This window comes from Colossoma macropomum, unplaced genomic scaffold, assembly GCF_904425465.1.
Source record: "Colossoma macropomum unplaced genomic scaffold, Colossoma_macropomum, whole genome shotgun sequence".
NCBI lineage: Eukaryota > Metazoa > Chordata > Actinopteri > Characiformes > Serrasalmidae > Colossoma > Colossoma macropomum.
This window is the reverse complement of record NW_023494793.1, coordinates 18,538,637-18,562,821: the sequence shown is the minus strand read 5'-3', so window position 1 is coordinate 18,562,821 and position 24,185 is coordinate 18,538,637. Positions and strand designations below refer to the sequence as shown.

The 24,185-nt window shown below is 36.4% G+C and overlaps 1 protein-coding gene and 2 long non-coding RNA genes across 3 annotated transcripts; all 3 read left to right on the top strand.

The window, feature by feature from the left end:
* The first annotated feature begins 1,308 nt into the window (after window positions 1-1,308).
* Window positions 1,309-4,129, top strand: LOC118813402. The gene is made up of 3 exons (XR_005007639.1): window positions 1,309-1,647; window positions 2,799-3,053; window positions 4,021-4,129. It is a non-coding gene; the product is annotated as an uncharacterized LOC118813402 (long non-coding RNA).
* Window position 4,130: 1 nt separating this feature from the next.
* LOC118814055 (sialoadhesin-like) lies at window positions 4,131-20,128 on the top strand (the record flags this gene model as incomplete). Its single annotated transcript, XM_036579722.1, has 7 exons — window positions 4,131-4,287; window positions 17,117-17,389; window positions 17,503-17,841; window positions 17,967-18,233; window positions 19,097-19,345; window positions 19,429-19,545; window positions 20,091-20,128. Coding segments are annotated over 7 exons (1,440 nt in total), but the record flags the coding sequence as incomplete, so codon positions are not given.
* A 12-nt stretch (window positions 20,129-20,140) lies between these two features.
* LOC118813401 lies at window positions 20,141-23,952 on the top strand. The gene is made up of 3 exons (XR_005007638.1): window positions 20,141-20,162; window positions 20,246-20,323; window positions 23,826-23,952. It is a non-coding gene; the product is annotated as an uncharacterized LOC118813401 (long non-coding RNA).
* The last annotated feature ends 233 nt before the right edge of the window (window positions 23,953-24,185 follow it).

The following is a 24,185-nucleotide window of genomic DNA, read 5'->3' as shown; positions in this document are numbered from 1 at the left end:
TTTTAGAATGAACTGTAATGGTCCAGCAAGGTCACTCAGGTCATCAAAGAAATTCAGAAGTTCAGCTGAAGAGGCTGAATCAGCTTGCAAGCTCTTAATTCTCTATCCAAAACTCTCAGAGTACTTTTAAAAATAATCTTAAAACACACTTACTTAATAAGGCTTTTAAATCTAAGTAGAATTAAATTGTCTGTTCTAAGAGCTGCATTTTATTGCATCTTTTTTAGTCTAAGTTAGTTTAATTTTCTTCACCTACAGAAACAGCAATAACTCTTTAAAACTTGCTAAAACAAGACTCCTTGTCCTGATATTAAAACAAAAGCCATTTCAGGATTCTGTTTCAGAGTAAAGCCACTGAAAGGCCTTTAATGAGGAGAGAAGAAATCTTGTGATGACCCTCTAATGGGTCAGTTCTGTTTCTTTTATTAAACTTTTTCTCTCAACTACTGTATGAGTTTGGAAGGATTTTTGGTGGAACATTTTTTCAGGTATAAACTGACCAAAATTTGTAGTACATGCCCTGCGTTCAACTTGAACTGTCAATCTAATCTTTGAAAAATATTTTTAAATATTTTTAATATTTAATTTAAGGTCATAAGTAATCATACAGCTTTGATCAATTTGCAGGTTAATGAAGTGCTCAGATGTTTTTCTTAGATATTATTTTATGACTGAATCTCCGCCTCTCTCTCTCTCTCTCTCTCTCTCTCTCTCTTTCTCTCTCTCTCGCTCTTTCTTGTACTGCGTGTGTAAGAACACAGGAAATGTTGAGGGTTTAACACAGAATAGTCAGTCAGTCATTACTGGGACAGTATGGAGCTCAGTTCGCTCTCTGTGACGCTCTGTGAGTAAAGCTTCTCTGTATATCTTTATTAGAGTCAGTGCTGCTGTAAAAAGTTGTTGTTATAAGCTTTACTTTGATGTTAAAGTCAGAGTATCAGGAGTTTCATTTCATTTATGGTCTTGTTGTGAGATGTTGTGAATGATAATTAACTTCAGAAAGAGCTTATCTAGACATTTTAGGTTCTATGTTGTGTCCATCTTCCACTAAGTTTTGAACACTTAGTGTTTTTGAATTTGAATTCAGCCCAAAGTGGCCATATTTACCTCACAGTCGAGGTCCCTCATTAAAGGCTGAGGGGCTGGTTTTAATAGCTAGAAAAGTCTAGCAAAATGATGTTTGACTACAAAGTACAACAGCAAACACAAGTTCTATAAAACTGAAACATTTTATTAATATGACGTCTGTAGTTGTGCTGAGGCTGAACTTTAGCCTCTGACCAAAACCGTGTTCTATTTAAACCTGTTTGACTTGCTCTTGAGCTGAAAGCAGGGTTGTGTTTTAACTGTAGATTTTCAGTGTTTTATTTATTTGCATGTCTTTTGAAAATTACATTTTTTTCTTCATTCTAATCATGATAAAGTAACAGAAGTTGTGGTGATGGTGAACCATGCATGTGCATGCTGTTCATGGTGATTATTACTCACACTGTGTGATTTGAGCTGATTCTCCAGTTGTGCACAGCCTTTTCAGACTTATTCATTCTACCTATGATACCAGATAATATTTCACAATAATGCATCATGTCCTCTGATTCTCTCCTGCTTTAGTGCTGATTGTGCTCATCCACTGTGGACAAACTCAAGGTGAATCATTACATCAACATCTACTACAGTATTTCGTTAGCTTTATGTACACTTACATGCTCATCTTATTCTTCATATTTAACTCACAAACATTAATGTGACTACAGTCATGTGAAAAAATTAGGACACCCCATGAAACCTTTGTCTTTTTAACATATTTGAACATATGGACATTTGATCTTCATTTTAGCATTTTTATATATACAACATCTTCAAACAGTATATATGAAGTGTTTCATTGCAAAATTTTTAATAATAAACATTGTCAATAGCAGTCTTTATAAAATGCAGTAAATGTCAAAGCTATATTATGATTAATACCACCTTTATTAAAGAAATAAAAATGCATTTTCCATTACAGTAAAATGTTATTTTTTCAAAAAATTATTATATACAAATTTGTTAGGAACAGATATACAGCATTTTGCAATGAAACTTCATATTGACATTACAACAGTATCATCCAAAAGCTACAGTGAAAGTCCAGCCAGCTGATCATCTCTTCATCAGAGAGAGATGTGAAATAGAAAGTGGAGATTACTGGGAATATTAGTGGAAGGGAAAAAAAAATCAAATTTTTTTGATTTCACAATGAGTTCATGTAGCTCATCTCAAAAAACTGCCAACATCAGCTGATGGCAAAAGTTGGACTTTGTGAGAAACATTTGTTAGATCTTGTTCTTTCTTGAGTAATACAGTTTAATTGTTTTAGAACTCCAACTGATCAGATAAGAAATAGATACATAAAGCAGTGATGAAGAGGTCTGAAAAAATAATGGAGAAAACAAAACTTCAGCTTCAGTCTGACGTCTGTCACATTTCTGCTATACAGTCTTCACTAAAATCTTAATCCTGATAGACGAGTGTTCAAAATAAGTAAAATCACAAGCAAGAACACATTTTTATATCTAATACAACTGAAAATTGTAATTTAAGTTAAAGTTATTAATGTATAATAGATCAAAGATCATAAAGAGTTCTTAAAGAAGATACAAAGTCAGAAGTTAAAGTGCAGCCTGACTAAACAAACTCATTCATAGAACATAGAAACATTAAACTTATTACTCTCAAATCATGTGATTATGATGACAAACTACTGATATTATAAAGAGTAAATTAGCTCTGCTGACTTCATCATTTTATATGAACAGATAAACCCAGACTGAGTGTGGATCCTCAGAGCTCAGTCTATACTGGAGACACAGTTACTCTGAGCTGTGAGCCGCCGTATCAGGCTAACTGGAACTTTTTCTGGAAGAAAGACTCTGATTGGGTACAACCACCTCATCATCTGAAAACATACAGTATAACAGTGTCTAATCCAGGAGAAGCAGAATATAAGTGTATAGCAAAGAGGGGAGACTATCAGTCAGAGGACAGTAATCCCATCAGGATTACAGTGAGAGGTATGTCATGTTTTCTGATTTCTTTTTTTAAAATGATTTGATTTCAGAATGATTGTGTAAAAAAATCACAAAATTAGTTCACAAGAACCCACAAAGTTTTGAAATAATTTGATGAATCCTCAGAGTCTATATGGATCATTCTACCAAATTCATTTACCAAATTAATTCTACAAAACTGTCCCATTGTAAAAAAAAAAAAGGAAAATAAAACAGTAATGAACTAAATACATACAAAATCATAATTTATAGAGACTTTCTGTTGAGAGGTGGCTCTCCCAAATCATAACTTCCAAAAAATAATATAAATAGAATAATATTTACATTTCTCAGTGATTTTTATTTAAAATATCATTTTGATTCATTTTAGGGTAAAAAAAAACACTATTCAAAAAATGCTGTTCCTTATTGTCCCATAGGCAGAGCCTTATTTTAGCCACACCCCTACATTTTAGAGCATGAAGTGAAACTGCATCTCTGTTCATCATGGCCACGTAGAGAGCAGTTAGATCTCACTGTTTTGAAATAAATGCATCCCAAAGTCTGAAAATCAGTGTATAACATTAAGAATTGTCAATACTGAAATACATATATATATATATACAATTAAGTAATTTCTTTGTGTGATTTAAAATATTCTTAGGATTTTCTATGTGCTGCTGTTCAAAGCTGTGTTTGATAGTCATGTGCTGACTAACATTTCTGAGTTAAAACTACTGAATGATTTGGTAAAGTTTCAGTATAGTGTTATAAATGTTTCGTTAGTGACAAAATAGAATTTTCATTTGTTCTAATAAAATAAACATAATTAAGCTATAGGCTCATTCAAGGCAAAGTGTTTTAGTCTAAAGTCCAAATCAGTTAAAAGTCTACAATGGGTTTTCAACTCTCACTCAGTTCTGGAGAATGATCCATATGCATGTTCAGTAAGACTGTAAAAAGTTCAAAAGTATTTCTCTTCTTTGAACAGAGAGACCAAAAGCTACAGTGAAAGTCCAGCCAGCTGATCATGTGTTCATCAGAGAGAGAGTCACTCTGACATGTCAAATAGAAAGTGGAGATGACTGGAATTATGAATGGTATAAGAATGATAATCTTCTCAGAGATGCTCAAAGGAAGGAATATGAAATCTCTAATGTTGATCAGTCTCATGCAGGTGTTTATACCTGTAAGGGAACACAGTCAACAGGCCGAATATACACACACACCAGTGAAGCTGTTACACTGACTGTATCAGGTGAGTGTGACGTCTTTCTCACTTCATTTCTATCGCAGTTTAATTCTGTCATTAAGAGTATAAGGTGCATTAGTATTATAAAAACATCATCCTGTAATAAACATATCACAAAATTTAAAATGCACAGAATCACAGAAGCCTCCATGAGTAAATATAGAGGTCTGTTCAAAAGTCAGAGACCCTTTTTTTATTGCATTTCCAGTCAAAACGGTCAGAAAAGCAACCTACAAACTATTCATTTTTCTGCATTGGGGAAAAAAGTAGAAAACATATTTAACAAAAAAATACACAGAATCTTCAACAAGTAAATGTAAAAAAATCTCAGTTCTTTCAGCATTTAGTGTGCTGCTCTTTACCGTATTTACCGCTTCCGTTCTTTTTAAGAGTTTTTCAAAGGCTTTGTCCACACATAGACGGATGTTTCGTCCACACATATATGGATGTTTTTTTATCTACACATATACAGATGTTTTTAAAATTGTTTCCTCCTTTTTTTTCTCATCCACACCAACAGCATTTTTTTAAAATCTCTTCATCCCCACAAGAATGCAAAAATGTTTCCATGAGCATGACAGCAGACCAGTAGAGGATGATGAAAACTTATAAAATTTGATGTTCTGTACTTGAAGAAAAACATTGTAATCATGTGCAAAATAAAACTTTTCAAAATACAGACCACACCACTAAGATAAAGCAGACATTTTCTAACAAAAAGACACACATATTACAAAGACATGGAATTGCTTTTATTTCAATGTAATAATAACATTTTTTATCAGTGCACTGATTATTGACTGTAGTGTTTATTAATTCAACCACAAAGATTAATAAAACTGCAGACAAAGTACAGATTAAACTGACTGCATATATACAGTGAGTAAAGTTAAGTTTCACAGTAAAGTGTCTGAGTGCAGAAGGTAAAGTGCACCAGGTGAAAGTGAGCAGTGTGGCTGAGATAACAGTTCAATAAGAATGTTTAAAGGTCCATCAGGTAGATCTGTTCAGCAGTCTGACTGCCTGCAGGAAGAAACTGTTCATGAGTCTGGAGGACGTGGCCTGAATGCCCTGTAGCCTCCTTCCAGATGACAGTGGTGTAAACAGTCTGTGTGACGGATCAGAGGGATCCTTCCTGATGCTGCACGCCTTTCTTCTACACTGTTTAGTGTAGATGTGCTTGACAGGAAAGTTTGACCCAGTGATGCACTGGTCAGTCTTTACTGCCCGCTGCAGTGCTTTCCTGTCTGAGATGGATCAGTTTCCATACCAGACGGTGATGCTGCAGGTCAGGATGCTCTCTATGATGCTTCTGTACAGTACTGGTGTGGCACAGGCTGTGCCTTTTCTGTCTCCTTAGGAAACAGAAGTACTGATGTACCTTCTTCACTAAAGAGGTAGTTTTCAGTGACCAGGAGAGACTGTAAGTGATAAACACTCCCAGGAACTTGAAGCTGTGCACTGTTTCCACAGCTGTACTGCTGATGTGCAGAGGGGTGTGAGGCGTCTGTGTCCTTCTGAAGTCTTTAATCACCTCTTTTGTCTTGGTTACATTCAGAGAGAGATTGTTGTCTTCACATCAGAACTTCCTCTCTGTAGGCTGTGTATCATTGTTAGAGATGACATCAGCAAACTTCAGAAGGCTTCAGTGTTTAGAGTGATGCAGTGGGATAGTTTGTTCTAGATCATGACTGCCTAAGGTCTGTTACTCAAGAAATCTAGAACCCAGTAACAGAGAGATGAGCTTAGTCCAAGTGAGTGAAGATTGCTGAGCAGCTTTTTGGGTACGGTGGTGTTACAACCCCATTTCCAAAAAAGCTGGGACGCTGTGCAGAATGTAAATAAAAATAGAATGCAGTGATATGCAAATCATGTAACCAGATTTTTTTAGAAAAATATTATAAATACAAAATATTAAATGTTAGAACTGAGAGACACGTTCCAAAAAAGTTGGGGGCATGTTTACCCCTGTGTTTCCTCACCTCTTCTTTTAACAACACTCTGTAAGCGTTTGTGAACTGAGGAGGCCAAATACTGCAGTTTTGAAAGTGAAATGTTTTCCCATTCTTGTTTGATATAGGATTTCAGCTGCTCAACAGTTCTGGGGCTCATTTATTGCATTTTGCATTTCATAACCCTCCAAAGGTTTTCATTGGGTGAAAGATCTGGACTGCAGACAGGTCAGTTTAGCACCCGGACTCTTTTAATACGGATCCATACTGTTGTAATACATGCAGAATGTGGTGTGGCATTGTCTTGCTGACATAATCAAGGCCTTCCCTGAAAATGACATCATCTGGATGGCAGCATATGTTGCCAAAACATGTATATATTGTTCAGCATTAATGGTGCCTTCACAGATGAGTACGTTACCCACGCCATGTGCACTAATGCACCCCTATACCATCATGAATACTGGCTTTTGAACTGTGCACTGATAACAAGCTGTGTGGTCTTTAGCCCGGAGGACACAGTGTCCATGATTTCCAAAAAGAATTTCAAATGTTGATTGGACTACAGGACACTTTTCCACTTCCCCTCAGTCCATTTTAAATGAGCTTGGGCCCAGCGAAGGTGGCAGCATGTCTGGATCCTGTTTATATATATTTTCTTCTTTGTGTTTTTGAGTTTTAACTTGCATTTGTGGATGCAGTGATGAACTGTTTTCACACACAGTGGTTTTCAGAAGTGTTTTTGAGCCCATGCAGTGATTTCCACTACGGAATCATATCTGTTTTTAATGCAGTGCTGCCTGAGGGCCCAAAGATCACGGCCAGCACATACTGATTTTTGGCCTTATCCCTTGCATACAGAGATTTCTCCAGATTCTCTGAATCTTTTAATGTTATTATGTACCATAGATGATGAAAAGTAGAAGCTCTTTGCTGTTTTAGGTTGAGAAACATTATTCTTGAACTATTTGATCATGCAGTCTTTCACAGAGTTGTGAACTCCTCCTCTTTACTTCTGAAAGACTCAGCCTCTCTGGGATGCTTTTTTATACCCAATCATGTTACTGTTGCCAGTTAACCTCCAGATGTTCTTTTTAGCATTACACAACTTTATTAGTCTTTGTTGCCCCGTCCCAACTTTTTTGGAATGTGTTGCTGGCATCAAATTCAAAACGAGCAAATATTTTACAAAAAACAATAAGATTTCTCAGTTTCAACATTTGATATGTTGTCTTTGTAGTATTTTCAATGAAATGTAGGATTTTTACATTTACATTTATTTACACTTTTCATGTCGTCCCAACTTTTTTGGAAATGGGGTTGTAAATGCTGAGCTGAAGTTGATAAACAGCATTCTAACATAAGTGTTCTTGTTGTCCAAGTGTAATAAGATCAGGTGGATGGCAGTGGTTATGGCATCCTTAGTGGAGTCATTTTGGCTGTAGGCATGTTGTTGGGGGTCCAATGTTGATGGAATGAATTCCTTCATGTGTGCCATAATCAGCCGCTCAAAGCACTTATTAGTAACATAAAAAAACTTGATTTGAAGTGAAATATATTTCCTGGTGGTGTTGGTTTTTACCCAAGCAAAGTATTATCTTAGCCCAGTTAGATATTAGCAACCAAAGGGGAGTTAAACTCTGTATTTAAGAGGCAATGCAGAAGTGGGAAATAAATCAATATCATAATTGTATAAGTGTTTGGAGTACAGTTGTGAAATTTTTACACAAAATGTTTTTCATGGAAATCCATGACATGACCTGCCAGACTCTCAGTGAGTTCACATGGCTGAACCCACAGGCTGTATTTAATGTTTTAATTTCTAGAAGTCCATGGCAGAGATACAATATCCAGGACTAGAAACTAGATTTTAGGTCTAGATTTAAAGACCTTTGTTCTAGACTTTATCTGCACTTAGTCATCTTTTGAGACTGTAAGGCAAATTTATGTCTGGTTTTAAACCCTGAAAATTAAAGGTTTATAACAAACCAAGGCTTACAGGGGCAATCTCAGTAGCTTTCTTTTGTTTTAGAGGTTGTAATTGAACTTTGGGTGGCCAGTTGACCCTGGCCATTCAAAACCAGCTGCTGTGAGATACTCAGACTTTACTAAATCCAAAAGGATGTATAACCAGTTGCACCTCCATTATTGTACAATCTTCCTATGTTTTTGTGGCTCTCCCTCAAATGCATATGCAGGATGGAGAGAAGCGTATCTTGTGTTTTTACATGCAAGCGGCCCAGAGACTGCTTGATTAGCTTCATGCACCTGTTTTATACATAACACATGGTGGGACTGCATGCAAATTACGTCTCAATCCAGCATAAAACGTCCATTGTATTTTAAATCTTAATGAATCCATGCAGCTCATCTCATAAACACTGGCAAAATCAGCTGAAGTCAATAGTTCAATTTCACATGGAAAGTTTGTTAGAGTTTGTCCACAGTCAGAAAGTGGGAGATGCAAAAGAGCAGTAAAGATTGACTTGAAAACACATCTGGAATAAAATTCTCTTTGTAAACTTACAGAAAGTGAATTTTGTTGAATACTGTCCTGCATGTTCAGTAAGACTGTAAAAGGTTCAAAAGTATTTATCATCTTTGAACAGAGAGACCAAAAGCCACAGTGAAAGTCCAGCCAGCTGATCATGTGTTCATCAGAGAGAGAGTCACTCTGACATGTGAAATAGAAAGTGGAGATTACTGGAATTATGAATGGTATAAGAATAATAATCTTCTCAGAGATGCTAAAAGGAAGAAATATGAAATCTCTACTGTTGATCAGTCTCATGCAGGTGTTTATACCTGTAAGGGAACACAGTCAACAGACCGAATATACACACACACCAGTGAAGCTGTTACACTGACTGTATCAGGTGAGTGTGGTGTCTGTTTTATTTTGTCTCTTCCATTAACAGTTAAATTTGTGGTAGAAAATTCTGGATTTTTTTTCAGATTCAAAAGTAAATGCCATTACATTGTGTATTTACTGCATTAACTGTATTAACTGCACTTCTCATTTGAGTGTGCATCCTTTAAGATACAGGCTCGAACAGAATTCAGATGCTCACAGGCAAACCCTCAAGTAAAATGGGTTTATTAAGAAAGGGAGGATCCAACATCAAGGTCAGCCAGTCCAAAGTCAAAAGTCAGATCATGAAAACAGTGACCATGTGCGAAGTCCAAAAAGCAATGTCCAAAATTCAGAAACAAAGTCAATCCAGAAAATACAACAAAACTGAAAAGGCAAGGCCAAAGGAAAGGTCAAAAATCAAACAAGGCAATGGTCATACATGGTGAAACAGACAGACTAGGCTCAGTATTGATCAGGAAACAAAGACAGAACTTCTCAAAGAACCTGAACTAAAGCCCAGCCTTATATACTAAACTAACCAGGTACAAGAAACAAGGAACAGATGTGGTAAATCAGTAGTAAGCTGAGGCAGACCGGTGTAGAGTCATGTGAGGGAGATCTGAGGTCATGTGATCTGGTGCGGTGTTCTGGGTAATAAAGACCTGAGGTTGGGAGGTAGTAACAGCAGGAATGGAGGAAAGTGTGACAATACAATTCAAATTCAATTGCAAAATTTGTATTTGAATGTGCATTTCTGTGTTTAATGGTTGAAATTTTGACATTTGATTTTCATTGTCTTAATGTTCTGATTCTGACATGTGAAAAACAGAATAACAATGGCTCATTTGTAACTGGATTTCATCATGTTTGCACTCCAGCTCTTCCAAAATTAAACAACAGCAACAAATTGACATTGGTTATTGATTAAACACTGAATTTAAAATGTTGACTAGCTGGACATACTGGGCAATATGGAAGCACAACTCTCATAATAATGATCAAGTATTAAGTGTAGCCACAGTATAAATAGTATTTTATTTGTGAAGATTTATGAACAGAAATTTGGTTTGAATGATCCTGATGCAGCTGATAAAAATAAAAGTGGTATTATCAATAATTTTAAATATTATTTGCTTGTTCTTCATTCTGTTCTGTATAGATCTATTTATTATTAGACTGACAGAGCAAACCGTTTTAAAGGATGGAGGATTGTAGTGGGAGTACTGGGATGTCAGGTCTGATTGTGTAGCAACTGCAAATAGTTTACGTGACTCATAGGTCAGGTAAAAAGGGCACCTTTGCAGAATTTTTCTTAGGGCTCCAGGGAGATTTGAACTAGCTCTGCTCTAGGACCAGTCTTCCTTCAACGGTTCTGGTCACAGTGTGATGGACATTGGTGCCTGTGACAGCCACAAGCTTTCCTAATAGGTGAAGAATCACTTCTACACAAAACAACAGGAACTTTTGACAGAGTTATCCTCAGCCTGCTTAGCAAGTGTAAACATGTCCTTAGCAACAGTTGCTACTGCTACTTTAATATTTTAAAGAAGTGTCTAGCTCTGTGCCAGTACCTCTAAAATTTTGACTTTTTTGTCACTTCCTTTTAAAACACACCCTGCACTAAAATGTCCCTCCTGACATCCCACCCACAGTGTTTGATTGACAGGAGCGCCTCGTTAATAGTGAAAATAGATTTGCAAACTGGGTTGCAGATAGATTTTAATTTTGGCAGAACTGGAGCGCAACGATGAGGAAATGCAGTTGTAAATATACAATTTAATTAGCATTTTCAAATTTGCATTTAAATTTGGAAAAAGTCTATAATATGCTACGTGTGTGTGTGTGTGTGTGTGGGTGTGTGTGTGTGTGTGTGTGTGTGTGTGTGTTTATCTCACTAAAATGTATGTGTCCTCCTTGAACAGAGAGACCAAAAGCTACAGTGAAAGTCCAGCCAGCTGATCATGTGTTCATCAGAGAGAGAGTCACTCTGACATGTGAAATAGAAAGTGGAGATTACTGGAATTATGAATGGTATAAGAATAATAATCTTCTCAGAGATGCTAAAAGGAAGAAATATGAAATCTCTAATGTTGATCAGTCTCATGCAGGTGTTTATACCTGTAAGGGAACACAGTCAACAGGCCAAATATACACACACACCAGTGAAGCTGTTACACTGACTGTATCAGGTGAGTGTGGCGTCTTTCTCATTTTACTTCTGTCTTTAAGAGTTTAAAATGTAGATGTGCATTACAAGTGTAAAACATCATAGTGTCTTATACACATCAGCAACATTCTCTTTAAAAACACAGAATATCAGAAGTCTCTATTAATTCATGTACAGCTCTGTGCAAAAGTCATCAGCGATCTCTCATTTATTTAATTCCAGTCAAAATGACCATCAAGAAGGCCTACAAACCAGTCATTGTTCTATGTCTCTAACACACTGAAGTTCACCTGTACATACATAGTGATTTCCACTGTTTTCCAAAAAAATCTTCCATTTTACACAATCTTTCAACATTTTGCCTGATTCTCCCTCAAATGCATAGGCATTATGGAAGGATACACATCTTGTGTTTTCAGATATGCGCTTCCCAGAAACTGCTTGTTTGATCTCCATCACCAGTTTAATAAGTAACATGCAGACAGAATGAATCCTAATTACTTCTGAATTCAGAACAAAAGACACACTAAATCCCGCCCACAGTATCTTAAATCTCAGTGAGTTCATGTAGCTCATCTCATAAACACCGATAACATTGGCTGAAGGCAATAGTTGGCTTTTGTGTAAATAGTTTCCTAGAGTTTCCCCACAGTAGTAGTGATCGATTTAAAAACACAAATGGAATTAAATTCTGTCTTTAAACTAACAGAGAGTGAATGTTTTTGAATACTGTCAGAGAGATGATATTCCAACGTATTTATCTTTTCTAAACAGAGAGACCAAAAGCTACAGTGAAAGTCCAGCCAGCTGATCATGTGTTCATCAGAGAGAGAGTCACTCTGACATGTGAAATAGAAAGTGGAGATTACTGGAATTATGAATGGTATAAGAATAATAATCTTCTCAGAGATGCTAAAAGGAAGAAATATGAAATCTCTAATGTTGATCAGTCTCATGCAGGTGTTTATACCTGTAAGGGAACACAGTCAACAGGCCGAATATACACACACACCAGTGAAGCTGTTACACTCACTGTATCAGGTGAGTGTGGCATCTTTAACACTTTATTTCTATCATTAATAGTTGAATGTGTTAGAAAATTCCACTCCAAAGCAACATTCCAGGAAAATTCCACTCCAAACGCAACATTCTTTTGACATTTAATTTCCATTGTCTTAACGGTAAGACTGACATGTTAAAAACAGAATAACTATTAACCATTTGCAATTGGATTTCATCATTTTTGCGCTGCAGCTCTGCCAAAGTTAAAATGTATCTACACCCCTAGTTGCAGTTGCATTTTCAGTGTCATTGAGGCACCAGCTTGTTAACAACCCCTGGCTGTTTGTAATGAATGTGTTTAAGTGAAGAAAGCACTAAAATGTTAAGGACAGTGTTTCTCCAGTGTTTCTCTATCTCTCCTGTGAGCCTCTGACCGATGCTGATCACAGTGTCACTGATATTGGTGCCTGTGACAGCCATAAGTTCTCCTAGTCAATCAAGAATCACTTCCACACAAAACAACAGGAAATGACTTTCAACAGAATTATCCTTGGTCTGGTTGGCGATCTGGTTGTTGAAATGTCAATAGCATTAGCTGCTATTGTTACCTCTACATTCTAAACAAGCATCTAGCTTTGCACCAGTGCTGCTACATTTAGACTTTTTTGTCATTTCCTCTTAAAACACACCTGCACTAAAAAGTCCTTTCCGAGGGCCACACCCACTGCGTTTGATTGACAGGAGTGCCTCACTGACAGTGAAAAAGTTGCAAATAGGGTTGAAAAATATCCAGAATATGTTAACAAAGGTTAGGAGTATGTTTATCATTAAATAGACTTTACAACTTTGAACAGAGAGACCAACAGCTACAGTGAAAGTCCAGCCAGCTGATCATGTGATCATCAGAGAGAGAGTCACTCTGACATGTGAAACAGAAAGTGGAGATGACTGGAATTATGAATGGTATAAGAATAATAATAGTGAACGGTCAACAGGCCGAATTCACACAAATGTCCAGACCACCCTTCATTATTTCATTTCCAGTCAAAACAGCCATATAGTGGTCCTACAAGTTAGCCATTTTTCTGCATTGGGGAAAAAAGAAACAAAAAATATATTAATATAGAAAAGTACACTAAAACCTCAAGAAGTAAAGATAATCTCAACATGTTCATTTTTATTTACTGAGCTCACGCACCCTTTGCCTTTATCACTGTCTCCATTCTTTTCGAGAGTCCTCTAAAGTTTAGTTTGAAGCCTCGTCCACACGTATCCGGATATTTAAAAAAAGAAAAATGTTTTAAATTCAAAATAATACTTGTCCACACAAACAGTGTTTTTAAAAACTTTTCTCCACACGAGAAAACAAAAATGACTCGAAAATGCTCCCACAAACATGTCAGCCCAGTAGAGGGTGATAACACTTCATTACTTTCCTAAAAGTTAAGAAGAGCCAAGTCAAACTTGCACACTGCACAAAATAGAGCATGTTGTGATTCTTTAACAAAGTAACAGCAATGTATTACAAACACAGCACACCTAACATTCATTTTCTGTCAGAAAAAGGCTTTAAAAAGTGAAAAAACATCCTAACACTTGCTGTTTCATGGTTTGTTTTTATTGCCATGATTATGCTACTAAGTATTTGCTACATTAGAAACATTTCAGTGTTTTTGGAGACGTTACATTCTTGTGTGTCTCATAGTGAGTTAACTCTACTATCTGTGTTACTTCAAACATTAAACTAAAATAAAAGTTACACTTCTAAATAACATAAAGCTGATTGTCTAAATTCTACTAACTGAAATTTGTTCTTTATCAACAGTAAAAGTCAGACCTACAATCACCTCAAACCGTGAAGGAGCTGCACTGACAGGAAACACAGTGACTCTGTACTGTAACCTCCCTCAGTCTGCTGGATGGACGTTTTACTGGTCCAAACAAACACAGAACTCTGAGAAGGAGACCATCACCAACGTCTACACCATCAGCTCAGTTAGTCTCTCTGATGGAGGTCAGTACTGGTGCAGAGCTGGCAGAGGAAACCCAGTCTACTACACACACTACAGTGATGCACTCTGGGTAAACATAACTGGTGAGTAAGAGATTTTCACTGAGTGATATTTTATAATGCTGAATGTTAACTGCACAGTTAGGATCTAATAAAGGCTTAAAGGCATCATAAATCTGAGGGTCCTTTTATGTAGTAGTTTGATTCAGTTCATCCAGACCAAAGCAAAAAATGATACTTTGTTCAGTTCTTGTTCTGGTTCACACTGTTTACCCTGAAATATTTGACATCAAGCCATAAAATGTAATCAAATGAATATTTTATTACATGTATTTGTTGTAAATAACTGCAATAAGATCCAACAAACCTTCTTAACCATGTTGTACTCTGATCTAACAGAGCTTGTGGGTTTTATAAATGTCTTGTGATGTTCTAAAGAAATCTCCTACAGGAGGCTGTGCATTATCACAGTTTTCCTATTATGCGAAGCAGAGTAACATCTCTATAATGTACACTCACAAGTGTCTTCCTGCTTGTAAAACCATCGGAAACTTAATACACTAACACTTTTACAAACTCTAACAAATGGAACAGAGAACTTGTTTCATGAAGATCACGATTAGATATAAGATACTTTCATAAGAAAAGGGGAAAACAAAGTAAAGTAAGTGGAAAAAACAGGAGTTTTTCAAAACTTGAATTTAAGAAATTATTAAAAGATCAAGAGAAAATGGAACAATTGTGCACAATCTGGTAGACCATCAAAACTGTCATCATCAGATAAACAGCACTTAAAGCTTTCATCTTTAAGACACAGGAGAAAATTAAACTCCACTCTTGCTTCAGATCTGAATAAATGTTTCTTGACATCCTTCCAGACGGTCTGAAAGGATGTGTAACAGTCAAAAAGCTGTTACTGAGAAAAGCACATGAACAAAAAAAGGAAGCTTGCGCTTTACTGGAGGAGGATCAGCGCCGGTTTGGGAATAAAACACATTTTAATATATCATCTAACACCCTCAGCAGGAGTGTCACTAGATGTTTTTGGATATGAGGGCTAAGCCTGGGGTCTGGGGGCATGGTCTCCAAGGAGACTTTTTAATGGCTCCAAACTGTCTGTTTATTACAGACATTACAGCCAGAAAATGTACCAAAAATGGCTATTTGGTCAAAGTGGCACACAGTAGATTTGCCTCTTTGTAGTCTGTATTAAGCACAGAGCTAGTTTGACTTAAACACTTTATCCATCCACTAGAGCTGGGCGTTATGGCCAAAAATGTTACCACGATAAAAAAAAATATATCAGTCAATATTGATACATGTCATGACAATCATTATTTTAATCATTATTTCTTTCAAGTTTGAAGGCTGATTTTTGCTCCTGAGTGGTTAATTGCTATTTTAAACTATGCTTTATGGTCAGAACAGTAGAACAATTCACAAATCTGTCATGGGAGAGTGTGAGAAAGTTTCCGGTTAGCTGTTTTTGTAATATTCATAATTTAAGAAAGAAAACAGATTATTTTTAGCTGTCTGGTGACGAGTGCTAGGCTATCTGGTTACAAACGCTAAACTGTTTAGTTTCTCAAGAATGTCAGCTCAGTACAAAAAGCTAACATTTGCTAGCTCGGTACGTCAGTGATGGATCACACAGCCTTACTGCCATCACTCCTACCACATCCATTCATTTATTCTGTCATAGTAGTTTAAAGAGTGGAAGAACTGCAATATATCTGACGCTCGCTGTGTAAAAGCATTAACTGCAGTGTGATTCTCTCACACTAGACAAACAACATCCCCCTTTTAGGTATGTTTAAACTCACTGTGCTGTATGAGTGACAGAGCGCTGCTTCAAGTTAGCCAGCTGCTAAACACACCTAACCTGGGAAGCTAGCATTCTCTCACTCTCCAATGCCACACATACATCATCTTCAGTTTACTTTCATTTAAATCAGTGCTGTAACTTGCATGAACTCACTTCTTTCTTTCACTTTTGTTGCTTGGGAATGCACTTATACTAAAATATGGCTGTCTGAGTGCTGTAACAGTGCTGTATTGTGAGGAGCAGATGTGATTTACTGCTGCTAAAGCTTGTTAGGATGTAACAAGGTCGCTGTAGGACAGTACAGTTACACCACTCATCTCGTCACTTGCACTTGGTCACAGCAGAACAGATCGCCGATTGTTCCATTCAAACAGGGACTGTATAACTCCATGTTTCAGAAGTATATTTGATGACTCATTTTACTCCTTGCCCTCTCTGATCGTGTCAAAAACTTGGAAGTCGCTGATGCTAGAGGTGTGAGAGTGGTGTATTGTATCAAACATTTAATGGACATTCTTATATTTCTATCGAGGAAAGTTATATCAGGATAATTATTATTATTGTTTTATCGCCCAGCCCTACCATCCATTTATAACAGGCACAGATGTAGCAAAGGTACTGAAGTCAAGCAATGCTGTCTCCTCTCTCTTAGTTAAACTGCAAGGTCCTAAATAAATGATTCACACACCCAGATTATAGATCAGGTCATTCTCAGATGGTGCTATCAGAAAGAGTGTGATTTTTTTTCTGAATGCATGTTTAATAAACTAGGAGACAGCCTCAGGTTGTTGTACCCTGCTATCGAAGTATGTTGTGAATTTGGAGACATGATGATGTAGTCATAAATGAGAAATGTGAAAATGAGAATAAACTATAGATGACTTTGAACTAGTAATGTACATACATTACTAGTATTTTATTAATTAAATAAATGAAACAGAGTACTGCACAAGATGAATTATTTAATCTCAGAATGTTGACTCTCATTGTAATAACAGTGTTGAGAACTGTGATTTTCTTACAGACAGCACTAAAGCTGTGGTGTCCATAAAGCCTGATAAACAGGTGTTTAAAGGTGAGGCGGTCACTCTGAGATGTGACATACAGGCAGGAGGAGACACTGAGTGGACTTACAGCTGGTATAAAGATGACCGTTTGTCCCCAAACAGAAGAACACAAGAGTTCACAATCAGCTCTGTTACAGAGTCTAACGGTGGTAAATACACCTGCAGAGGAGAAAGAAAACATGACTCTCAGAGCTCAGAGATCAGTGATGCTGTTACACTGACTGTGTCTGGTGAGTCTGTGGATTTGTTTTAATATTCTCATTAATTATACTGTATGTAATGATCTTATCACCGTGTATAAACTTGATTTAGTCTATTATATTCTCCATGTTCTCTCTGTCAGATGTAGCTCAGGCAGTATTGAGTGTGTCTCCACAGAGCTGGCTGACTGAAGGAGACTCAGTGACTCTAAGCTGTGAGGTTACAGGCTCCTCTACAGGCTGGACATTCAGCTGGTACAGAGCTGTTCTCTACAGACAAGGCTTACAACAAATAAGAGACGTTCATGGCAATGTTCTGTATCATGTAGAGCTCCTGTCAGACAGCAGAAGAGAAGCTGGAGGCTCCTACACTCTCAGTCCTGCTGCTCTAAATCACACAGGAGTTTATGTGTGCAGAGCAGAGAGAGGAGAACCAGCCTATCAGACACAGTACAGCACTCCACAGACATTATGGATCACTGGTGAGGAAATACAGAGATGAATATATGCATATATACACATATGTATGTATTTATCAAACCCATTCAGTTAAGTTAGTATTTAGCATTAGCATCATGCTACATGTGTATCTTGTGTGCATGTTCAGGTTCATCTCCTCCAGCCTCTCTGATCATCAGTCCCAGCAGAACTCAACACTTTAGTGCTGGCTCTCTCTCACTGAGCTGTGAGGGACAGAGTGACTCTACTGGATGGAGAGTGAGGCGATACACACACAGTGGGGAGGTGTCAGATTGTTCATCAGTTACAGGATCTACATGCAACATCAGCTCCCTCTACACATCCCTCACTGGAGTTTACTGGTGTCAGTCTGAATCTGGAGGAGGAAGTGATCCTCTCAACATCACAGTGCACAGTCAGTCTCCTTTACTCTTAACAATAATAGGGGTTCAATATAGAGGAATACAGGGATTTTTAAAAGCTATTTAATTATAAATAAAATTATAATGCAATAAAACAAAAAAGTATAATGCGGTTCACTTCAGTGACACTTCAGTAAAAGGAAGCCTGGTGATTCTCTTATAGTGCACTTATAAGGCTTAACAAGCCAGTAGCTGTCTGCTTATTACTACTTTATTAAGCAATAAAATGAATTAAGCTTTTTCCAGAACTTCTCTTTATATGTTTTACATCCTAATATTTTGCACAAAATTTTAAAAGCTTTACCAAGTTAATTTTATGAAACCAATAACTGCTGATTATGATACATTGTTCAGTGCCACTGTACACTGCTTGTGTACAACCATCACCTGAGTATAGAATCTATATGATATGTGCTTATTAATTAATTGATTTGAAAAAATACTGAATTACTCTCCCATAAGATTTGTCTTTTTCAAAGCACTAGTTTGGTGTTTTCTTATAATTATCAACAGCTCAGTAGTAAATCACTGACCACTAAATATGAACCAGCCCCCTACTCTAAATTCACTGTTGTTATTGCTTAATACAGTAGTAATCATCAATTAATCAATCAATCCATATAGTCCTTAATTCACTCTAATTCTGGCTTATCAAAGTATTAATGTAGTAATAACTTCTAGCTACTGGCTTGTAAAGGTTAACATTGGAATTATAATGTAAATAAAATATTGAAAATATTATAGTATTATGTTGTCTGAAAGTATGTGTATATGCAGGAATTATCTGTATCCACCTCACAATGACTCTCTGAGATCATTACTGTATTCTACACACTTTTTTTACTCTCCCCTACAGATGGTGATGTGATTCTGGACAGTCCTGTCCATCCTGTGACTGAGGGAGATTCTTTGACTCTCCGCTGTTTATTTCGCTCCACAAAGCCCTCAAACCTCACAGCTGATTTCTATAAAGATGGATCACTGCTCCAGACCCAGACTACAGGAGAGATGATCATCCGTACTGTCTCAAAGTCAGATGAAGGTCTCTACCACTGTAAACACCCAGAGAAAGGAGAGTCACCAAAGAGCTGGCTCTCAGTCAGAGGTGAGAACAGAGTGTCATGTTATTTTATTCATTCTGTAACTCTACAGTTCACAAAGTGGAGATTCACATATTTCTTTCTTCAGCTTCAGTTTCTGGATCTGGATCTGGATCTGAAATAATCGGAGTGTCAGTGGGACTGAGTCTAACCTTGTTCCTCATTATCATACTGGGCCTGATTCACTGTTGCAAGAAGAGCAAAGGTTTGAAAACACACTTTGTCTGTCCTGTATCAGTTTATGCAGCTGACTAAAGACAGATTTCTGTGAGCTGTGCTGTTTGTACTGTCGCTGATATAAAAGTATAGTTTAAATCTCTTATTCAAAGATGTATTTTTGCTTCAACAAATGCATTTAAGCGAAACAGCATGTGAGCTGTGTTTTTACTTTCACTGTGGAGCTGCAGGATCTCTGTCTCCCTCTACTGGAAATCAGCAGAACACCAGTCAAAGCCAGAGTCGGTCAGGGTCTGGGGGGTCTCTCACAGAAAACCCACCACCGCAGGCTGCTCAGTTTACATTACCAACATAATCACTAGCATTTAGTTTTTACAACAGTTACACTGTTTCAGTAAAAGATCTTATTTCCTCTGTAATAAGTATTGATCACATTTATGGATTATTGATTTCATATTTAACAGGAACACAGCTATATTTCAAATTGTTCATTAATACTTGTTTTTAAGTGAGATATCTTTGATGATGTGAGAACACAGTGGCGTCTCTGATGCGTAACTTCTTCTGTTCCAGATGATTCTGCAGCTCAGTCCAGTGATTTAACTTACGCTCATATTGTGACTAAAAAGAACCGCAAAGGAAACAGTAAGAACTGCATCTCTACAATTACAGAGATATATTTTTCTCTTTAATTGTCTTTGATATAATCTAAATTATTTCTGTATCAGATGAAGCAGTGAAGCCACCAAATGATGTGACTTATTCCCAAATTAAGATGAAAAACCTGGGAGATCACCACAGAGATGGTATGAATTACCTAATATACTTTTCTTTTTAAAAAGTCATATAAGACTGACTGTGTTAACACAAAGCATTGGCTGTTCCTCTGCCATGCAGCACCATTGAAAACAGTAATTACAGAACAAATGAATTGTCTAATTTTATTTATTCATTTTAAAAAAGATACTGTTTTGGGGCCACGTTATGTACTTTACTCACCCATTAATACAAAAATATTAACTCTAGGGACAAAGGTAAAAAAGTACTTAAAAAGAAAAGATGAATGAGTTTTAATTTTACATAAGTAAAAAGTTTACATATTTTACTATAGTGTTATGACAGCTGCTTACAGTGATTATAAACATCTCATTTTTACACCCATCCTATAACGTATACTGTGTCCTTCATCTAATTTTAATTGTTGTAAAATTATCATCAGTGATATTAAGTGGGTTTCTGAAGCCCCCACACTTGGCCAAGTTACATATTTTGTTGTTTCGAATAAAAAGTTAACCTTTAACAACAACAACAACAACAACAACAATAATAATAATAATAATAATAATAATAATAATAATAACTTTTCATACGAGTGGCAGCTCAAAGTGCTTTACAGACAGGTGAACAAAACTGTTTGGAGGAAAACTGTTTACACTTACCTTTAACAAGCAGGAGTGGAAAATAAGCTGTAAAAAATAATTTAATTTGTTACCTTAACTTATTTGGACCAAAGTAAAACATTAAAAATAATAATAATAATAATAATAATAATAATAATAATGTTGTATATTTCAGATTTTGTGAGTTGTATCTTGTATTTATCAGGATGTGTCGCCCTATTAAGGTGTAGAAAGAGTCAAAATGGTAAACATTTTAACGATTTGATGAGAGTATATATATATTTTTAAGTCATTTACATCACATAAACTAGTTTTTAAATCGATTATATCATTTCTATCAAAGTATAGGCCTATCACAACCTTCAGTTATTTGATATCTTTTCACTTGGTAGAGCTGGATTGATAGGACTAAAGGCTGTGGTAGGCCTGTACTTTGATAGAAATGATAAAATCAATATAAAAACTAGTATGTGTGATGTAAATGACCTAGGAAAACAAGAACTGTGATGCCCTGCAGGAAAATACACTCACCAAGCACTTTATTAGGAACACCGGTACACTTACTCATTCATGCAATTATTTATAATCACCCAATTGTGTGGTAGCAGTGCAGCACATAAAATCATGCAGATACTGGCCAGAAGCTTCAGGTAATGTTCACAACAGCCATCAGAAAGGGGGAAAACATGATCTCAGTGATTTTGACTGTGGCATGATTGTTTGTGCTAGATGGGCTGGTTTAAATATTTCTATAACTGCTGATCTCCTGGAATGTGAAAAAGCATGTAAGCTGACTCGAGCTGTGCACCCCTGCTGTAAAGTTTACTCAGAATGGTGCAATAAATACAAACAATGAGCAGTAGAAATGCCTTGTTGATTAGAGAGGTCAATGGAGAATGGCCAGACTCAGATAACCACTCTGTACAATTGTGGTGAGCAGAAAAGCTTCTCAGAATGCACAACATGTTGAACCTTGAGGCGGATGGGCTACAACAGCAGAAGACCACATTGGGTTCCACTTCTGTCAGCCAAGAACAGAAAGTTGAGGCTGCAGTGGGTACCGGGTCACCAAAACTGGACAGTTGAAGACTGGAAAAATGTAGCCTGGTCGGGTGAATCTTGATTTTTGCTGAGGCACACAGATGGAAGGATCAGAATTTGGCACCAACAGCATGAATTCATGGACCCAACCAACTGTATGTCAACAGGCCAGGCTGGTGGAGGTGGTGTAATGGTGTGGGGAATGTTTTCTTGGCACACTTTGGGCCTGTTAAAACCAATCAATCATTTCATGGATTCCACAGCCTATTTGAGTAGTTTTGCTGACCATGTGAATCCCTTCATGGCCAAAATTTACCCTTCTTCTACTGGCTACTTCCAGCATGCGCCATATCACAAAGAATCTGAATCCAATAAAACACCTGTGGGAATGTGGTAGAATGAGGGATTTGCAGCATTAAAAATCTGCAGGAATTGCATGACGTAATCATGTCAACATGAACCAGAATCTCAAATGAATGTTTCCAACATCTTGTGAATCTATGCTGCAAAGAATTAAGGCTGTTTTGAGAGTAGGGCGGCCCTACCCAGTATTAGTACAGTGTTCCTAATAAAGGTGCTCTGTGAGTGTACATGGTTATACTGTCATAATGTACATACATGAGCATAGTAATATCTGTTTATGCAGTCAATGTTAACATGTCTTCCCATCTGAAAATAAATTTTGAATACTACACATTGACCTACTTTCTACCCCTAATCTGGCGATGTATCTCAGGAGATACAAGCTTTTTCAAAGTTGCTGATTAACACCAGGAACACCATTAGACCATGTATTTCTTCATCAGCATATTAAGACAATAGTCATAATTAGTTTAATGAATTTCTGTTATTATTTTATTGAAAATAACTATGATTAATAAATAATTACTTATCACCTGTTCAGTAAGTCCTGCAGCCCTGGCAGCCGTGATGATTTCTGAGCAGGCTGAAGAAATGATGACATATAACCTGAATCATGTCATGTGACTTGATCCAGTCTTTTGATAAAAGATAATTTACTTGGGTGAAAACCTTTAATCACACTCCTTACAGGATGTTAAATATTTTGGTAACACGTTCTATGAATGTCACCTTTGTAAGCATCTATAAACATATTCATAACATGTTATAATGCATTCATAAGACATTATAAACATAGCTATAAATATTTATAAAAATGCATTATATGTTATAGCCATGTTTATTATGCATTATGAATTGTTAACATAATACATTATAAATACTGATCATAACAAATTATAAGAGCTCATAAGTTGTATTTGTCCGCTCTAAGTAAAGTGAAGCGTACTGTACTAAAGCCACCTCCAGTGTTAAGAGTGAGGCTTCAAGTTGAAGTATTTACTGAAGGATTTACTGAAACACTAAAACATACACAATAAAGCACATTACAGGCTTCAAATGTCAGAGTTTAAACTAGTGCTGCCATCAGTGTTTTACACAATGTGAGAAAGTCAATGTACACCACCGTTAGCTTGGTATTTGTCTTTACTTTACACTCTCCAAGCTGGGACTGACTTCTTTGGCACTGACAGTATAACATGTTATTAACACTATTTATAATGCATTATATTAACAATTCATAATGTATAATAAACATGGCTATAAAGTGTAATTCAGTGTAATTCTTTTTTATAAATATTTATAACCATGTTTATAATGCCTTATGAATACATTATAACATATTATAAATGTGTTTATAGATGCTTACAAAGGTGACATTCATAGAAAGTGTTACCAATATTTTGTATCTCCTGGTGTGCACTGCCTGTTTTAGGGTTAAATAAAACTTTTTGTCAGCAGTCAAAATATATAAATATGTCATTTATAAAGTGCTTTTCTCTTGTAGGTCTTTGAAGAAAACCGCTGCTGCTGTTGCAGGACAGAAAAGTAACCATATTACAGAAACTCCTGGTTGGGGTTTTAAGGAGTGCTGACGGAAGAGGATCTGAACACATTTAGACTGTCAGAATTATCTTTAATATCTGTATATCTTTCAATAACAAACGGTCTGTTACTGTTTTATACTGATGAAGTGAAAAGAGTCTCACTTTTTCTCATTTGTATATTACTGTACTTTTCTAACACTGACTGAGTTTAGGAATAAGCTGATATGAACTCTGCTTGGAGTTTTTCATTATAATATCTGAGCATTTTAGCTAGTAAAATTTAAGGATGTAATGCTTTTAAATCAGTGTTTGTGCATCAA